Source organism: Pyrus communis, chromosome 11, assembly GCF_041283825.1.
Source record: "Pyrus communis isolate YQ-2024b chromosome 11, ASM4128382v1, whole genome shotgun sequence".
NCBI classification, from domain to species: Eukaryota; Viridiplantae; Streptophyta; class Magnoliopsida; order Rosales; family Rosaceae; genus Pyrus; species Pyrus communis.
In genome coordinates, this window is record NC_142575.1 from 13,158,910 (window position 1) to 13,179,143 (window position 20,234).

Genomic DNA, 20,234 nt, shown 5'->3' on the forward strand with positions numbered 1-20,234 from the left:
ATATAAACAAGTTTGACGGTTCGATCGTTGAAACTAGTTTAGTAGAATGTGTATCCCAACAAGTTCAATGGTATATATATTTATTAAGTAGTTTTAAATTTATTTATTTTGTATGTATAACACTTAAGAAATTGAATGGTATATATATATTTATTAAGTATCTTTAAATTTATTATTGTAGTTCGGATCGGGTTTTTGTTAGAAAAATATATTATTGTGTTTTATGTAAAAAAAAAATTAAAAAAAATATGGAAGGAGTAAAGTCACATTTTCAATAATTTTTATAATAATTTTTTTTTAATACAATTTGCGTGACGTAGGTTCACCTTCGTTGTGCAAAACATTTTGCGCAACAAATGCACACCTTCGTCGCGCAAAGTTAATAACTTTGTGCTATAACATAAGATTTTGTAGTATCCACTTATGTAAATATTTTAAATTGACGATCAAATTAGTTCATTGTATTCATATAGGATCAAGCAGTGTAGCCATAAAAAAAATCATCAAAATCGAAATTAAAATAACCACTAAATCATGAATTTTCGTTTACAACCATCGAAAAGTTTTGTTCTGTTATTTGATATCTGAATGTTTATTTTTTGCGATTTTTGGTGTATACGATCTCGAAATATATGAAAACATGTTTGACGGTTGGATCGTTAAACTAATTTCGTAGAATGCGTATTCCATCAAAATAATAGATTCTCTAACACTTAAGAGTTTATTTATACTTTCATTAAGTGTAACATAAGATTTTGTGGTATCTACTAGTGTAAATATTTTAAATTGAAGATCGAGTTAATTCATTGTATTCATATAGGGTTAAGAAGTGTAGCTATGCCAGCATTTAGAATGTGATCTACCAAACTATTAAGCATCTATGCATCTGTTTTCGTTAGACATAACATTTAATTTGCTCAACTTTTGGTTTCCTTACGTGGATTTTGAATTTTCCAACCAGGAAGAAGGGGCAGAGGCAGAGGAGCTTACCAAACTGACGCCACAAGGGGGCATTTTGGTGGTCGGAGTTCAGGCAGGGGTAGTTGCCAGGATGGAGATTACAACAGACCGAGAGGCAATGGTTTCCATCAGCGTGGCAAGGCTACACCACCAGCCGATACTTAGTAGCCTAATGCATCAAGCCTAGAATACTACTTCTTGTAGTTTTTTCTTTTATGTTCGAACATTTTGTATGTACATTTTCATATATGTTATAATTAAATACTTTTTCTTGGTTTATTAATTATTATTTATAATTTAATTACAATACTTCACCTTCGTCATGCAAAAGAATATTTATAATTTAATTACAATACTTCACCTTAGTCGTGCAAAACCTTTTGCGCAACGTAGGTTACTTCTTCGTCACGCAAACCCTGCTTTCATAGCCTTTGCGCGATAGTTTGCGCACGATGCAGATGTCGTTGGGTTAATTTTCATGCGACTTTTTTGACTTTGCGCGACGAAGGTACTTGTGTCGCGCAAACTGTTTTTTGTACTAGTGGTAAGGACGATATAAGAAAATAGTCTCTCACACAAACTAACAAAGAGACTAGTACTTTTTTACCATATGACAATCTTCTTTTCTTTATAGCAAATTGACCAAGTATTACAATGTAACTTTATTCTTTATACACGACGAACTTATTGTCCAACAAAGAAAAATACATATTCAAATACCTAGTCGAAAAGGAGGAAAAATCCCATAAAAAACGTAAATTTTCTTGTGCGTAGTTATAGGTTTGTGGGCTCGTTTATATTTTTGCCTAGGGCCTCCAAAATGTTTGGACCGGCCATGCTGATATGCTGTAGCTGCCTTGATAGCACCGCTGCATCGGAATGTCCTAGCCTTCGTCATCTCGTCCACCGTCTCTCTCTTTCTCTTTCTCTCATCTCTCTCTTGCGTCGGGCGTCGTCTTGTTTTCTCTAACATCGTCTTCATCGCTGCAACGTCTCCTCAGGCATCGTCTTCATCCTTGTGTCCACCGACGATCTTAAGTTCAAAATCCCCAATAGCGATGAATCGACTCAGTACTTCATATTTGTAGCCCAGTCGTAAATCCAAGAATGATTCCATTGCCGAATCGATTCAGGCCGACTGCAACTCCAACTTAATCAATCATCTGCATCTCCATCCGCAACAAACTCGAGGAGATGAGGTTGATGTGCTGCATCTCTATTGTTAATATTTTGTAACGTTCTAAGCAGATGCAAACCTCAATTATGTATCAGAAATCCTCAAATTCCAGTTCAGTTAGTAATTCTAATCTATGATAATTCAACCCAATTTCATAAATCTACCAAAGAAACTTATTCCTTTGCAAAATAATTTTCTGGGTATGCCTCTATTCAGTTTCGTTGGCCCTACATCTCAACCGGGTCAGCCAAATGTTGGGTTTTCAGTGCGCAAAGTAAAGGGCAAGGCATGAGCTCGGATGGGCAATTATGGTCGATCATATGATTTTAACCACTTAAAAAAAAGGAGCTTTATATCCAAGTCCAAAAATGTAGAGTGTTTTTAGGAATGAGTCCAGTTATCTAATTATATGTTTTTATTTCTTTTATACTCATTTTACATTTTCTAAAAATATTAAAAATCAATTAAAATCTTCTAATATTATGCATTTTCCAACTCCAAAAGAATATATTTAATATCTTATAACAAAAAAAATAATATACTAACATAAATTTATCTGCAAAACATTCTACCCTAACTCAAGTAACAAATATATAAATGTATATAATACCTATACGTGAGATATGAAACCTAATTAAAAGGTAAAAAAAACATAACATACCTACAAGCAAGACACATTAATCTGTGACATGTTGATTATAAAAAAAGAATCTGTCATATAGGTAGATAAATATAATTAACCTGTGATATAGGTTGATTATTAAAAGTAAAAATAAAATCTATAAATGGGGTTTAAAGTAGGAGGAAGAACGAGAAATAACAAAAAGATAAATAAAAAGAAATAAGCAAAGAGATAATTGGGAAGAAATTTGATTTTTATAATAAATCTTATCATTGAACAAATAACTATTGATAATTAGATAATTAAATATAACAAATTGGACTTATTTTAATAAATTGGACTATTCATACTATTGGCTCAAAAAATTGGACTTATATCAAGTTTCCCCTAAAAATAATTAAAATACTTATAAGAGAACAAGTTAGTTGTAGTATAAACGGCTTAAGTAATGTCTTTTCCACATGAATTATTTTGAAACAATTTATTCAAAACCAAAATCTTAGTTAATTATTTAAAAACAAAGATCGGAAAGGGTTGTTTTTTAAATTTAAATATAATAAAATCGAATTTAATAAAAGTAATCTAGGAAAAACAACTAGTAACCAATTAAGAAGAAATCATATAAAAAAGAAAAGGTTTTGAGAAATAAATTTGGAAAAGAAAAAAAAAATTTGGAAAAGCACTAGAGTTTTGCCATCCTCTTAACAATCCTATGTAGATTTACTAATTATTTATGAATTACCTATGAAACTTTGAAGGTTGGGTTTTCCTAATGTATATTCTACTTGTGGCATTCAAGCTAGAATGTATATCAAACATGCAATCAGTCTATGACATTCAGATCAAATATAAACATGCATGACTCATTACGCTTTGTGAAAACCCTTTGAAAAACAATGCAACCCTTAAGACATGACATTCGCCATAAGTGAAATTACAACTATCAATCATAAGAAGCAATACTCAATCCTCCGGTGGCATTCCAATTGAATTGCATCCGATTACTTATCTAAACATGCTAATAGTAGCTAAGCATTAAAATATAGAGACGGTTTAAACACAGTGATTAATAATTCAAAGTATGCATGCATAACATCATAAGCAATTAAAATATTCATGCTAAGGCTCAAGGCATCGCCCTAGCAAACGGAAATTAGTTACGAACAACCATAAAGCAAAATCTTATTAAGAATATGGATAAAGAAACACCTTTTAGGTAAAAAGTCAAATAGTGCCTCCATTCCCTCCCTAATGGCTAAAAAGCCTTATTTATACTACTACAAAATAAAACCCTACATAGGAAAGGTCTTAGAATAAAACTACAAAACAAAATAAAATAAGATAACTAGCAAATAAAAGGTTTCCTATTTGAATTGAAATTTAGACTTCTCAGAAAATCAGACTTATGACCGACCAAATCAACTCTGATTTGGTCCTATAATGTCCTTTTTTTTTTCTCTCTCTCTTTTTGTTTAAAGCTTGAGACATCCCTAACAAATCCTCAGAATGAATCTTCCTCAAAATATGCCATCTTGACCTTCAAAATACCAAAAACGTCTAGAAACATCAATTCGGGAAAGCTACGCTTTGGATTTTCTTTTCTTCGCCACGGTCAAATGGTGTAGAAAAATCTGGAATTTTGATACAATCATCTTAAAAGACTCATGAACATCCTGCAATTGGAATCACTCTAAAATTCCACCATTTGATTACGTTTTGCTCAAGAGGAAGTCAAATATCCTACATTGAAAATATAATCCAAAGTATCAAAATCTCACAAAATAACCAATAAATTAATATTAAGATTAGGGTAAAATATATAGTATAAAAGTGACTCATCAACTCGGCTTGTTCTTCGTCGGCGTAGGAGGAAGACATCAAGATGGTAATCGACATGCTCGACTTTAACACAGTGGAGTATTTGGTGGCTATTATAGAAGATTTATTAAGGATTTCTCTCGAATAGTCATTCCCATGACCAAGTTAACACATAAGGGAGTTAAATTTATTTGGATTGATGAATGTGAAGAATCATTCCAAGAATTTAAAATTCGATTAACAACTGCTCAGTTGTTAACCATTCCATAAAGAGACGCCTATTACACAGTTTTCTCTGATGCATCATTACATGGACTAGGATGTGTTTTAATGCAATTTGGAAGAGTTGTTGCTTATGCTTACGTCAACTAAATCCACATGAAAGAAATTATCCAACACGTGATTTAGAACTAGCGGCTATTGTTCATGCATTGAAGATGTGGAGACATTATCTGTATGGGGAGCAATTTGAACTCTTTTCTGATCATAAAAGTTTGAAGTACTTATTTACTCAGAAAGAGTTGAATCTAAGGCAATGACGCTAGATGGAATATCTTGAGGATTATGATTTTGGTTTACATTATCATCTAGGAAAGGCCAATGCAGTGGTGAATGCCTTCAGTAGAAAACCCCAATAACTTGCAACTAATTTGTTTCACCAAAAGTCAAAGATGGTATAATCTCTTTATGATTTTGAGTTGCATGTGAAAACGCAAGAAGGTTGTGCATATTTGTGTAATGTATTCACCACTTTGATTAAGATAATCATTGACGCACAATAAAGTGATTTTGTATCTCAATCTTTTCAAACAAAATTATCTCAGGATATACTTGAGGAATGGAAACTTCATGCAGATGGTAAGGTACTTAAATAGACTATATGAATTGGAAAGTTCCAATTTAAGGAATGTAGTTCTTCAGGAATGACATTATTTATCTTATACGATCCATCCTAGAGGAACCAAGATGTATAAAGATCTTCAGCATCAATTTTGGTGGAGTGGTATGAAGAGAGATGCAGTAGATTTCGTGGCAAAATGTCACACTTGTCAACAAGTGAAAGCTGAACATCATAAACCCTTAAGTTCAATATGATCATTACCAGTGGCAAAATGGAAACAGGATCACGTCCGATTTTGTTATTGGTCTACCAAAATCCCCAAAAAAACAAGACGCATTGTGGGTTATTGTGGATCGTCTAACCAAGTTAGCACATTTCTTACTAGTCAAAACCCTAAACTCTACTGAAATACTTGGAAAGCTTTATGTTGGGGAAATAGTTAAATTGCATGAAATCCTTATTTCAATTTTGTTTGATAGAGATCCCACATTACTTCAAAATTTTGGGGGAGTTGATAAAAAGCATGGGTACAGAACTTAATTTCAGTAATGCTTTTCATCCCCAAACGGATGGACAATCAAAACAGACCATTAAATCTTGGAAGACATGTTAAGAGCCTGCATTATGAATTTTGAGGAAGCTGGAAAGATCGTCACTTGCATAGTTTGCTTACAATAATAGTTATCAATCAAGCATACAAATGGCACCATATGAAGCTTTGTATGGATGACCTTGTTGACCGCCCCTATGTTTGACAGAAGTAGGATAAACTATGTTGTTAGGACCTAATCTAGTACAAGAAAAAACTAAAAAGATTATGGTTATCAAATAGCAAATCCTAACGTCTTAAAGTCGACAGAAGAACTATGTAGATCGAAGGATGAAACTATTAACTACATTGAAATACTATGTTAACCTATGAATCTATGGAAGATTGAAGAAAGAAACAATGGTAGAAAGATGAACAAGGAAAGAAGATGAAGGAAATGCTCTCTGTATTTATCATAATAGTCGAATACAACTCAACAAAAAATGATCACTACAACTTCCTTTTTATAGTCATTAGGCCTATTGTAAAAGACCCAAATACCCTCACTAACAACCTCTAGCTAACTCAATCATATGGTTATTACTCCCCCCCTCAAACTAAACTTGGAGTATCTAAGTGAAGTTTGAACTAGCCAGTTATTTGAGCCTGGGATGATCGACTGGTCATCTTTCTGGATATAGTCTGATTTAATTTCCAAATGCTCAGAAGCATTCGTTACCACACCTGATGTGACATTCCGTGAATTTGAAGATATAGAAAAGGCTTTGATTAGACTGTTAGTTGCATCTCTAGAAGACCATTGCTCTTCAACATTACCAAGACTTATGATGCCAAATATAATGTCATCATTGCTGTAAATTTGGTCAAGATCATCAAAAAAATTCCAATGTTAGCCCATCCTTAGTTAAGAAGATCACCTTGTTCTTTACCTTCATTAGAGTTTTGAAAAATTTCACCATCTTAATTAAGTTGGATTCCCTCAGCTATGCAATGTTGTTCACTTGTTCCAACATTAGATAATGATAAATCAAGCCACGAGTCCATTCCAAATTCAGAGGTAGAAATTCTTTCACTCTTGTCAAAATTAGAACTGTTTTCCAACTTTCTGTCCTGCAAGTCAATTTTGGACCCATAGGTCTTCTGTTCGGTAGGCTTGATAGTGTGAGATTCTTGTTTCCATTCTTTCTTGTTTCAATAATCATCACTTGCCACGTTATACGACACAATATGATCATTACTCTCACCTGCCGCATCACATATTATGTTTGCAAGCTCCTCATCGTTCCAATCAAACATGTCTGAAGAAGCCACAGTTAATTGCAAAACTGAAACCAAATTCAAACCATTTCGAATAAAGTGGATGATCCAACATTATAACACTCTGGATTAATTAACTACACCAACTTTGGATTAACCTAACAGCAAGCTTGCTGGAACAAATGCAACATGTAACTCTCTGCATTTTATTACTACTGAAGCTAAACCATAGTCCCATGAAGGCTGATAGTCTCTGCCCACTCCATTATCATCACACAAGATTACAACTTTAGTCGTTGGTGAAGCCATGATGAAAGCCATAAGTACAATCCAGCTTTATCGTTAACATACCCAACATATTTTCGACTTTGAACTGAGAAGCCATAGTAACATACTCACTGTATATACAAATTACCTCTCCTAAATCTTTACAGAGATTGGCACCAAATCAACCAAGGAGAATGACACTCCAATAAACCAAAATCAACCAAGGAGATTGACACTTTTGATAGCTTCCTAAATCTTCCTAGATACCAAAATTAACCAAGGAGAATGACACTCCAAGAAACCAAATCAACCAAGGAGATTGACACTCTTGATAGCTTTTTAAATCTTCCTAGATACCAAAATACCAAAATTAACCAAGGAGAATGACACTCCAAGAAACCAAATCAACCAAGGAGATTGACATTCTTGATAGCTTTTTAAATCTTCCTAGATACCAAAATTAACCAAGGAGAATGACACTCTAAGAAACCAAATCAACCAAGGAGATTGACATTCCTGATAGCTTCCTAAATCTTCCCAGATACCAAAATTAACCAAGGAGAATGACACTCCAAGAAATCAACATTATAGGCTGTTATAAGCTTCTGAACAATTCAATCTCATTAAAGAGATAGTAGAATTTCAGTGAGGCAGAAAGACAAAATTGGACACCATAAAAATTGCACAGTTCATGGTTTGTGTTGAACAACAAAAATATATAACAAATAAAAAATAGAGTCCATACAAATTGGACCAAACTACAAGGCAAAACAAAATGTAATCCACACCAAAAGATGAGGATGTGCCTTACATACAAATCAACATCCATAAATAAATAAATAGAAAATAAAATAAGAATTTCTTCCTACAAAAGGGGGAAAAAACGTGCAACACAGCATCTTCCTATTTTTTGGCAAGGCGTGGAAAAAACTGCACAGTCAGTGGGAGAGGTTAAGGGAAAGTGGCAGAAAAACATGGTCTCCATCTCCCGAACGTAAAAAAATCTAGAGCTTCCTAAGATGCCTATAAATAGGCCTTAGTTGCAGCAAGAAGAAGATACAAAAAGAAGAAGAGAGACTGCAGAAATTGAGAGAAAAGATAGTAACGAAGAAGAGATACGGAAACGCTGCAGAAATTGTAGGGTACAAAGAAAGAACAAACGGGAAAAGGAACGAAAGAATACGGAGGAGGGGTGGACAACAAAAAGGAAAGGCAAGGACTCATCAAAAGTTATAAATCCATTTTATTTTATTTTTTCTAGGTTAATCTTTCCTTTGTATTTCGTTGTTTCTTTACTTTATAGAAGGAGAAGCACTTTGCTTCTTCATCCTCTCCCATTCCACGAAGCAAAATAGAGGTGGAACTCCAGAGAAGCAAAGCCTAAACCGAGTGATGCCGGTCTACTATGCCTAGCAATGGTGTTGAAACTCGCCAATAACGCAAGAAATGAGTTCAAACGAGGCAGCAACAGCCGCCAACTTCCTCAAAGTCCAGCCAGCCGCAAATGTTCCTTTCTGCCCAGCTAAAGCGCCATCCGTGAGCCTAGAGACCGCAACGTGCACCCTCGTCTCGGCCGATAATGGAAAGGCAACAGCAAACTAGTGACATTCAGATACCGTGAGCCCACCGTAGTTCTCTCTCTACCTCTCTTGGACTCTTCTTCAACGCATACTGTAACCTTTCCTTCCTCGCATAACACTGCAACAACTGCCGACGTCAGGCGGAAGCCCAAACGAAGGTAGTAGCCGCGCCATTTCTCTAACCGTTGTTTTCGGTTGTTTTCCAGAAGGAGCCCATGCACTATGTGACTTGATGGAGATGGATTTGGTGATGCAGTGTCGTACAAAGCTAGTTGAAAAAAAGTCGCGACAACGGAGGAGAGAATCAAGAACTGCCGCAACACCATCAGCCGACAGCAATAGAAGACAACCCCAAGGCCTCCAAGACGCTACAATGGCTCTAGCACCATCATCGCTGTGACTTTGCCGTCATCAACGCCCTGCAACTTGCGAGCCTGTGTCAAGGTCAAACAGCCGTGGTCGCATCTTCTAGAACAAGCCCGCTTGCCGTATTCTAGAATTGATGGCGCTGTGTGTAAAAATGGCGTAATGTATGTATGTAGAAAGAATAAATTTCCAACTGTTAATTATTGAAAATATTACAGCCCTAATATATAAACTAGCACTGGCCTTCACAAGGCAAGTTTACAAGACATAACCTAATCAAGATCCTATAATCAAGCTTCATAGTCAACGTGTTATACAAGGCAAACAACCCTAGAATGAATCAAAGAATATTTACAATTAATACAAGAATTTCAACACTCCCCCTCAAGTTGGAGCATGAATGTTTTGGATGCCCAACTTGCTGAGAAGAGAATGAAACGTTGCCTTTCCTAATGCTTTTGTAAATATGTCGGCCAACTGATGCTTTGAAGGTGTGAACCTTGTTGCAATCATTCCTGAATGTAACTTTTCTCGAACCAAGTGACAATCTAATTCGATATGTTTAGTTCGCTCGTGGAATACTGGATTAGCTGCAATGTGTAAAGTTGCCTTATTGTCACAGTAAACATGAGCTGGAGCTGCATGGGAGACCTGTAAATCTTGTAATAGATAACGAAGCAATGTAAGTTCACAAGTGATTGCAGCCATTGATCTATATTCTGCCTCTGCAGACGATCGTGAAACCGTATGTTGTTTTTTAGTTTTCCAGGAGATAAGTGATTTCCCCAAAAACACACAATAACCTGTCACAGACCTTCTAGTCGTTAGACATGATGCCCATGAAGCATCACAGTAACCACTCAATTGTAATGCATTTGTAGATGGAAAAAATAGACCTTGTCCTGGAGTCCCTTTAAGGTATTTCAAGACTCGTATAACAGCTTCAAGATGAGGCTTGCGTGGTTGGTTCATGAACTGGCTAAGATTTTGGACAGAAAATGTGATATCTGGCCTTGTTATGGTGAGGTACATGAGTCGTCCCACGATCCTTCTATATCTGGTTGGATCCTTCAATAATTCACCATCCGTTGGCCTTAACTTCAAGTCTTGTTCCATGGGAAAATCCACCAGACATGCCCCTAATAGTCCAACATCGTCCAGTATGTCCAAAATATATGTCCTTTGTGAGATAGAAATGCCTTGTTGTGAACGAGCCACTTCGATCCCAAGAAAATATTTGAGAGGTCCGAGGTCCTTAATACGAAACTGATGATGAAGAAATTGTTTTAAACGTTGAATAGCCTCATGGTTGTTCCCTGTAATGATCATGTCATCAACATAGATAAGAACCACTGTAATGGAATGCGCAGTAGTGCAGGTGAACAATGAGTAGTCTGCAGTTGATTCTTTGAACCCCACGAGTTGAATGGCTTGAGAAAACTTTGAAAACCATTGACGGGAAGCCTGCTTCAAGCCATAGAGGGATTTATGGAGTCGAAAAATTAAGTTCTCCCCCTGTCGACGAAGTCTAGGAGGTGGAGACATGAAAACTTCTTCGTCCAAATCACCATGGAGAAAAGCATTCTGGACATCGAGCTGGTGGAGGGGCCAGTGGCGTTGAGCAACCACGGCTAATAAACAACGAACAGTGGTAAGTTTGGCCACGGGTGCAAATGTTTCAGAATAGTCCAGGCCTTCAATTTGCGTGTAACCTTTGGCAACTAAACGCACTTTATAGCGCTCGATGGAGCCATCAGAACGATGTTTGATCTTATAAACCCACTTGCTGCCGATAACATGTTTTCTAGGAGGCAGGGAAGTGAGTGTCCAGGTATGATTTTGTTCAAGTGCAGCAAGTTCAGACTGCATGGCAGCTTGCCAATGAGGATCAAGGTTGGCCTGGCAAAAGAAGTAGGTTTGATGCTACGAGTGATATGATTGACAAACACTTGGTGAGATGGTGATAAATGTGAAGAAGAGAGATAATGAGAAAGGGGATAGCGAGTACCTGACCGCGAAGAAGAAGTGGACGTGGAAGGCGCCGTGGTGACCTGTGAACAGTCATAATCCCTTAATAAGACAGAAGGTTACTTGGGGCGGAGGCCGTGACCAAGGGCAGGTGGTGGTGGGATAGAGTTGACAGGGCGTGGAGAAGGAAGAGAAGATGAGGGCGACACAGGTGATGGTGGAAAAGGGACGATAGGGACGGCAGGTGAAGGAGGAGAAGTGGTTGAACTAGGGATGGTGGAAAATGAGGGTTCTTGTGGAAATGTGGAAGAATCTGAGAGGGTATCGGTGAGGGGAAGAGGAACGACCGGCACAACTTCATCAAGTTGGGTGTCGGGAGGATGATGAGCAAAAGGGAAGATGTCTTCAGGAAAAACCACATCACGACTAGTAAAAAATTGATGAGTGTGAAGATTGTAGAGACGATACCCCTTTTGTCCAGAAGGATAACCAACAAAGAGACATTTGTGAGCCCTAGCATCAAACTTGTGTTTAGGAAAGGGGTGTGTAGCATAGCAAAGGCACCCAAAAACCCGTAAGTGCATATAAGTGGGGGGGGGGGGCGTGTGTAGAGCTTTTCATAGGGTGTTTTTTTTGATAAAACGATGATGGGTGTGCGATTGATGAGATAAGTGGCAGTGAGAAGACTTTCTCCCCAAAATTTGAGGGGAAGATTTGCTTGAAAATGAAGTGCGCGACCTACATTAAGGAGGTGACGATGTTTACGCTCCACCACCCCATTTTGTTGAGGTGTGTGTGGGCAAGTATGTTGAAAAACAGTTCCTGAGTTGGCAAAGAATGAACGGATGGATAGGAATTCTGCGCCATTATCAGTGCGTACTTGTTTAACTTGACGCTGAAATTGAGTGTTGACATAAGCAAAAAACAGTTTGATTTTCTCTTGTGTTTCAGATTTTAAATTCATGAGAAAAAGCCAAGTAAATCGGGAGTAATCGTCAACTATGGTTAAGAAGTATCTAGCACCTGATGAAGAGGGCAAACGATGCGGACCCCAAATATCACAATGTATTAACTCGAAAGGTTGTAGACTAGAGGTAAAACTTAAGGAAAAAGGTAACCTTGTTTGTTTGGCTACTGGACAGACATCACAATGAGAATCAAAATTAAAAGAAATATCAGGGATGGAACTAGATAAAACAGGGTTGGACCAGTGGAAAGATGTCCAAGGCGTTGGTGCCAGACGTTGGATGGTGCAGATGCAGAAGCAGCAACGACCCCAGGCTTATTTTGTCGAAAGACGAAGTCTTCTTTGATTTGGACTAGGTAATACAGGCCATCACGCTCCTTCCCCAATCCAATCATCTTCTTCGTTGCCAAATCCTGTAAGAGACAAAAAGTAGGGAAGAAAATGATCAAACAATTTAATCCCCTAGTAACTTTGCTAACTGACATCAGATTAACTCGAAAACCAGGGACACAAAGGACATCTTCTAGGTCTAAATTTGGAGTGAGTTTAATTGAACCAAGACAAGAAATTGGTGCTTGTGACCCATTTGGCAGATTGACGGAGGAAGAATGTGGGCTCCTTTTGTCGTTTAAATTGAAAGAAGAAGAAATATGATCTGTAGCACCAATAATCCAAGAATCTGGATTGTTTGTGGAAAAAGAACAGCATCGTGTATTAGGTATACCTGCTGCATTTGCAAAAATCTGATTTTTACCATCACCACGAAGAATAGCTTTGATTTGGTTGATCTCGTCCACTGTGAATTTCAAATCAACAGGTTCTTTGGTAGTGCTCGACTTGGCTTCTTCTTTGTGGGCATTATTGGCTATTGCGCGCCTGGTTTTGTTTGGAGGCTTTACGTCCTTCCTGTGAAACTTGTGGCCAGGAGGAAAGCCGTGAAGGTAGAAACAATTCTTTCTTTTCTGGTTTATTTGGATGGCAAGAAAGAATCTTGTCTTCAATAGAACACCAAACTATCGGCCATTTTTGCCTCGACTAAATTGGTGTCTCCTACATAGGCGAGAATCAACTGTATGAGTATTTCCATCGCAGTAAGTACAATGAAAATCCTTACCAGTGTTTACCTTGCCACCATTGTTCGGCTTGCGAGACTGCTTATTCCAGGTGGTCTTGGATACGTGCATGGCATGTGTAGTGTTACTTTCACCACCTTCTGTCACCTCTCTTTGTTTTTCTTCTTGTAAAGTCAAAGAATATACCTTACGAATGTTTGGTAGTGGCTGCATTAAGAGGATTTGTCCACGAACAGCCGAATAAGAGTCATCCAATCCCATGAGAAATTGAATAACCTGTTCCTGTTGTTCTCTTTCATTGATCGCTTTCATCGTTCCACATGTGCAGGCTGGAATTGTATTGTAGGACGCTAGTTCATCCCAAAGTTCTTTGAGTTTGGAATAGTATGCCGATATGGACTGTTCACGCTGTCGATGTTCAATGATCTCTCTTTTAATTTGAAAAATGCGAGAAACATTTCCTTGCGAGAAACGTTCCTTCAAATCCTCCCATATCTCAGAGGGTGAATCCGTGTATAGGACACTGCTCATCAAATCATTACCAACAGAACTAACGACCCATGAGATAACCATATCATTGCACCGTTTCCAAAGGGAATATTTGGCGTCGGTTTTTGGAGGGGCTTCTATCGAACCATCCACAAAACCGAGCTTGTTCTTGGCGCTGAGGCTGATTGTCATCGCACGACTCCATGTGGAATAATTGTCACCATCCAGTGGTTTGGAAACAAGGTGATCCGAGTGATGGATGTAGAATGGATCAGTGATGTCCATTGTTGTTGTGAGTTGTGGTTTGTGTTTAGGAGTTTCTTCGTCACTCATGATGAACAACGAGATCGAGCGAAAGTGTTTCAGGCACCAGGAAGGTGCTCTGATGCCATGTAAAAATGGCGTAGTGTATGTATGTAGAAAGAATAGATTTCCAACTGTTAATTATTGAAAATATTACAACCCTAATATATAAACTAGCACTGGCCTTCACAAGGCAAGTTTACAAGACATAACCTAATCAAGATCCTATAATCAAGCTTCATAGTCAACGTGCTATACAAGGCAAACAACCCTAGAATGAATCAAAGAATATTTACAATTAATACAAGAATTTCAACACTGTGCACAATGGTTTTGCAGAGAAAGAAATCCAAAGGAACTTTTAAAGAACAACCATTATCAGAGCCATCTATCCGAGTTCAAAGCAGTTACACCCGCATCCTGCTCACTCCGCCATCAACCGCCACAGCCCTGGAAGCTCCATGGGAGTCCCAACACCATGCTCTGTCTTCTCAAAATCAAAGATTTCAAACATTGCAGCAACCAAAAAGTGTAACACCACCGCTTTTCAACCGTCGATACTGACGGACAGCGAAAAAGAAGAGACCACAAAAAAGTTCCTTTTGGGACCAAACCGGCAGTGAGGAATTGCAGAAAAATGGACGATGCACATGGATGCATAGAAGGCTCACTGGAAACAAATGTTTCTCTTTCTGTTGTTGATCATCCTTAATGTGATGACAGTAAAAGGGTTGGGTTAATTGAAGGAAAAAAGTATAACATGGGGTTCTAAAAGTCTGTTTAAAGGTCAAAAGGAGGCTCCCAAAAAATTTATTGCACAAAGGACTTTCTGTTTTCCTATCATTTCTATGAAGTTGGTTATCGCTGCTCTAAATATGTGTTGCTGCTTTGAAGATCGAAAACACACTACAATTTTCTCGTAAGTTTCCGGAGCTTTCATAAGTTTCATGAAGAAAGCAAATAGCACGTGATGAAGAGCAAACAAATTGGGATGCCATGCATGCGGTTCCCTAGAAAAAGGGACAAAATATTATTAGAAAATATTGCGATCACCATGAGGAAAGCCACTTATGTGGCATTGAAATTAAGGAGATGTTCAAGTAACAAGGCTTTCCTCTTTGATTTAATGCACCAATAGGCAAAGCCTTTCTTTATCCTCTTTGCTTCTACTGAGCATCGAAAGCACCACATGATGGAGAGCAAGTATACAAGAAGTGGATGTAAACCAAAAAGAAGCATCTAGTGCCTACTGCCTTAGTAACTCTTACGACTTAAATATTAATCCTGATTATAACTAAGTCATCAATATTAGTCATCATTATGTTTGACTCTTAAGTCAAACTTGTGGAGTTTCAAAAGCACTGAGGGCTGCAACAAGGGAGGAAAATAAGAGCTCCTCCAAAACTTGGAATGTCATTCACGTGGGCTCCATTGATTGAATATGGTGCAAGTAAACATGGAGTGATCGATGACCATGAAAATTATACAAATTACTCCAAATACCATAGACGCGAACCATCTCAAGTACAAAGCTCAATAGACTTACCACCTCAAATCAGTGGATTTGCGCAACATCAAAACAAATGGATCAAGCTCCCGTTAAATTACCAAGTTGACCCAAATGACACGAAGGCACCAATCGCTCCAATGGCCCAAAGTTCTTGCCCACACGAGCTAAAACTGCACAAGGCACCAACGCTCCAATGGCTTAAAGTCCTCGCTCGCATGAGTTTAAAACTACAGAAGGCATTAAATGTTCTTTGCCTGCATGAGCTGAAACTGTACAAGGCATCAAACCCCAACAAATACATAAGGAACTACGAGTGACTTGATCCCTCAACGAGGGTACGTAAGCAATCTAGGGCTCTACCTAGATGCAGTCACAAAATCAAATAAAAATCCCCAAGTTACAATTTATTCATATTAGAATCAAAGGGTATTCTTTTCCCAAAAGAAGGGTTGTAATTAATAGGCGCGTAGCCTGGAATGGGTCGAACTCAAATTAATAAAACCCTCTTCAAAAAATATGAACAAGGGTGAAATTGTGTCGAGTGAATTATTTGTTTACATATTATGTACAATTTTTGCTCAACAATTTGAAAATCTAGCAAACCAAATGAAGTCCATGACAAACACTAATCTTGAAGCAATTAAGAATCTTGAACCCAAATATCCCAAATATCACACTAATATCCCAAAAAAGACTCGCAAGAAAGATGAACAAGCGGAGTGTAAATTCAATATACCACTCTTTGGCTATCGGCCTTTCTAATTGACAAAATAGCAAGCATTTTCTTACTGAAACATTTAATCAAACATATTATGTGCATTGTGAAAACCAAAAATCAAGAACCTGATAAGAACTTCAATCTTGAGCCAAAGAACGCAGAGGAAGCAAACTAGAAACCTTGGCGAATCAATCTACCAACTAGCAGCAACCATGGCTTTCCTTTCTCGCTCACACACATTGAGAAATCGAAGATTGAGCAAAACTGGAGTGAGAATTGGTTGTGGGTTTGTCTCTAAACGCCACAGTTCGACTTCCCTCGATGACCCCCGAAGATGGTCTGGTGAGGCACTCATTGGTCTCCACAAAGACAACGACCCAGAAGATGGCTGAGCAGAAGAAGGGCTGCCGCACGCTGGTGGTTGAATCAAAGAGCAAAAGGGGAATCATTGTTGTCTCTTATCAAAACCAAGGTCAAAATTGGAGCCTGCACAATATGAAGTTCTTCTCAGAGGGAGAAATCTTCAAACCAGAATAATCAGCCCAACAATCGCAGAAAATCAACCCAAGAACAATCGCTGAAGCACCGAAAATCTAATGAAAATTTGGAAAGAAATTAAAGCTAGAAACAGATGAAAAATAATGAGAAATTGAACCACCAGAATCAAAGACATGAACCTGATGACTTTGATACCATGTTAACTACATTGAAATACCATGTTAACCAATGAATCTACGAAAGATTGAAGAAAAAAGCAATGGCTGAAAGATAAACAAGGAATACATAATGTTTAGGGTTACCGCCTTTTCCCATTCATTTAGTATTTTATTATTATTATTTTCATTCCTTCACTATATTTTATTCTCTTCCTGGTTTGTGTCAGTTCTCTCTCTCTCTCAGACTTTTCCTTTTCTTTCTCAAATCTTCGTCTTCTTTCTCTCTAAACTGAGATAAAGAGCAACAGGTAGTTTTCCTTCCATAACATAACTTCAATTCTTCTTATTACTCATCTATCTTATCTGGATGATTCAATTTTATTTGGGAATTAAGGTGCTTATTCATCCACATATTAGACTGATCAGGCTAGCCTAATAGCTGGAGTTGGAAATCTAGGTCTAGCTCTTAATCATTAGAATTCGTCCTACAAATAGTGGGCGTTGGAAACTCTAATTTGATTTTCCCAATCTGAGTGTTTTGAGAATTTTGTATATCTGCATATGAAAGGGGAAATTTCAAGTCCGTTTCTGTAAGTTTTAGCTTCAAATTCGTATTTTAATTTTGATCCAGTTTTACAAATTTCTTAAAGAAGTTTATTAATGTTTATACTTTTGATTTAATTTTTCAGAGTTGAAATTTTATCCTAATCTTTGATTTTAAATTTTGTTCTATGCATATATGTGTTTGGGATTAGAGTGAAGTTGTAGGGTTTGAAGAGCTTACAGACAAGGACGGATCCACATAAGGATCAGGGAGGTTTCAGGACCCGTTGGCTATCCTAAATCGTTGCTATAAATTTTCCAGGGACCCATCGTACTCAAGTATGAGGTTTATGTAGGTTGCAGTGGCTGTCTTCTTCTCGGAGAACATGACCGCGCATGGAGAAGAAAGAAATAGGGACCCTTCCTGCCTCTCTCCTCCTTGCTTCTGCCATGGTCTCATCCGTCGGTGCCACCCACTTCTCCTCCAACCTTTCTTTGTCGTTTGGCGGGGGCAGTACATAAGCCCAAACTTTCCCAAATTATTTCAACCATCTTAATAATTTTTCTTATGGGTGAAATTTCCTTCATAAGGTTAGTAAGATGGATATGATCTGTCATGGTGGTGGAGCTACCATGGCTTCAGGAGAATGGGGAGGGAGGCGGTTGGTGGAGGTATGGCAGCTTTGTTCTTAGTGAGAGAGAAAGTGGATGTTTGGAAACTAGTAAAAGAGAAAAATGGTGTGTTTGGTTAGAAAGATAGTGGGAGTTTGGGGAGAGTTTTATTTGGCCGGTGTTTTAAATTGGGTTGTGCTATCCACATACTCTCTTAATTTGCGGCCGTTGGATCGATTGAATTAAAGAAGATCAAATGACAGAAATAAACAAAAGATGTGTGAGAAGCAAAAAAGGGTGTGTGAATAGCTCACCCCTTTAAATTTAGTGGTTCATATTAGATAATCAATAACTTAGGTACTCTCTAGTAACTTATGAAACCTCGTAATGGACACTTGAATTATGATTTTATAATTTGTAATATTGTTTTGCATATGATTTTTGAATGAAATGTATTATATTTAAATTTTCAATGTTATTTTTGTCTATAATTTTGTTTGACCTTTATAATTGGGATCCCTTGAATTTAAAATCCTGGATCTGCCACTGCTTACGGAGAAGTTCAATCTACAAATAAGGTAGGCGGTTATGGGAAACCTACATGACATCTTGTGTTGAAATGACTGTGTTCTGATATATGAATATGTAAATGTTTCAGAGATTAAAGTGGTTGTATTCTGATATACATATATGTTTTATAAATGTGATTTGGATAATGGTGTTATTTCACTTGTTTCTTAAATACGCATATACTATCGATCGGATTGTGAATAATATTTCGCTATTATCACTGTGCTTGTTAAATTAATTTGTCATCTGCTTGAATGCAGATTGAAATTTCTTTGTTTTTTGTTGTCTACCGAAAAGATGAAATAAAAATATGATTGTTACGTTGTGAGATTGAATAGTTTTAGTGCGAAGAAAATGTATTTTGAGATGATCGAGGTTGGGGTTTTTGTGTAGTTGAGTCGATTCTTGGTAGGTACCAGACTTCTAGGTCTGCCCAATTGCACAAGGTTTTGTTAGGATAATTCGGGACTGGTGACAAAGAAATTGGCAAGACGACTAGCAAAAATGGGTAATTAGGAATGATTTGGGTTTTGAGTGATTTGAAATAGTTTTTCACTTGGAATAGTACGGTATGGGACATACAAATTTTAAGTGATTAATTATTCGAATTAGGGGATTAAGTGATGCGTTTTGTATTATATTTTGTATCTAGATAATTGATTAAACTCCTTTTGTTTTTGTTTTTTTTGAAGGTATAGGTCCCTATTGAGCTTTTAGCTCACCCTAATTAAATTTGTGCAGGTCATGGACTGGAGAACTAATTGTGTATTTTGTGTGAAGTCTGGAGCAGTGTGTATACAAATAAATGAAGAAGCTTGGATGTTTTCTTCTTTTCTTTTTGTTATTTTGCTTTCTTTCGTCGTTTTTGGTTTGTTGGGATAAGGAGCTACTTGTGTGATTTTTTTAGTAGTAGCCCAAAAGTTGTAATTCCGAATGTAAAAGTATTTTAATAAAGTTCATGTTCTATTTTTTTTTATTTTTTTTTATGTATAATTATAAATTGTTATTTCGCTCTACACATTTTATTTACTTTAAATTAGCTAATTTAGTTAAAATGTGATCATGTCCTAATCAAAGATTTAGACTTAATCTTGAATTGGGGTGTGACAAACTACCACCACTCAACTTCGTAAAGCCCAACCATCCCATCACTATGATTAATACCTTATGACTATCATCTTTAAAATTAGGCTTAACATATGAACAACATATATCAAGTGACGTGGAACATGTTTAACGGTTGGATTTCACACATGAAATAATAAGTATCACTATCAATAGTTGAGCTCGTCGCACGTGCACTGAGAGTCGGAAGAAAATTATTAATCACCAAAATGGCCACCACTACCATCACTAAACTACGTAAAGCCCAACCATCCGGTCACAC

General features: G+C 37.2%; 1 protein-coding gene and 1 long non-coding RNA gene across 2 annotated transcripts; one reads left to right on the forward strand and one right to left on the reverse strand.

Annotated features, from left to right (window-relative positions):
* Nucleotides 1-12,742: 12,742 nt before the first annotated feature.
* On the reverse strand, nt 12,743-14,278 carry LOC148692924 (uncharacterized). Its single transcript, XM_088679208.1, has 3 exons — nt 13,438-14,278; nt 13,098-13,326; nt 12,743-12,786 (listed from the first exon to the last, which is right to left on the reverse strand). Exons 1-3 carry the CDS (start codon nt 14,266-14,268, stop codon nt 12,743-12,745), a joined length of 1,104 nt encoding a protein of 367 aa, XP_088535334.1. The 5' UTR covers nt 14,269-14,278.
* A 2,913-nt stretch (nt 14,279-17,191) lies between these two features.
* LOC148692925 (uncharacterized) lies at nt 17,192-19,810 on the forward strand. Its single transcript, XR_015953619.1, has 2 exons — nt 17,192-17,430; nt 19,589-19,810. It is a non-coding gene; the product is annotated as an uncharacterized LOC148692925 (long non-coding RNA).
* The last annotated feature ends 424 nt before the right edge of the window (nt 19,811-20,234 follow it).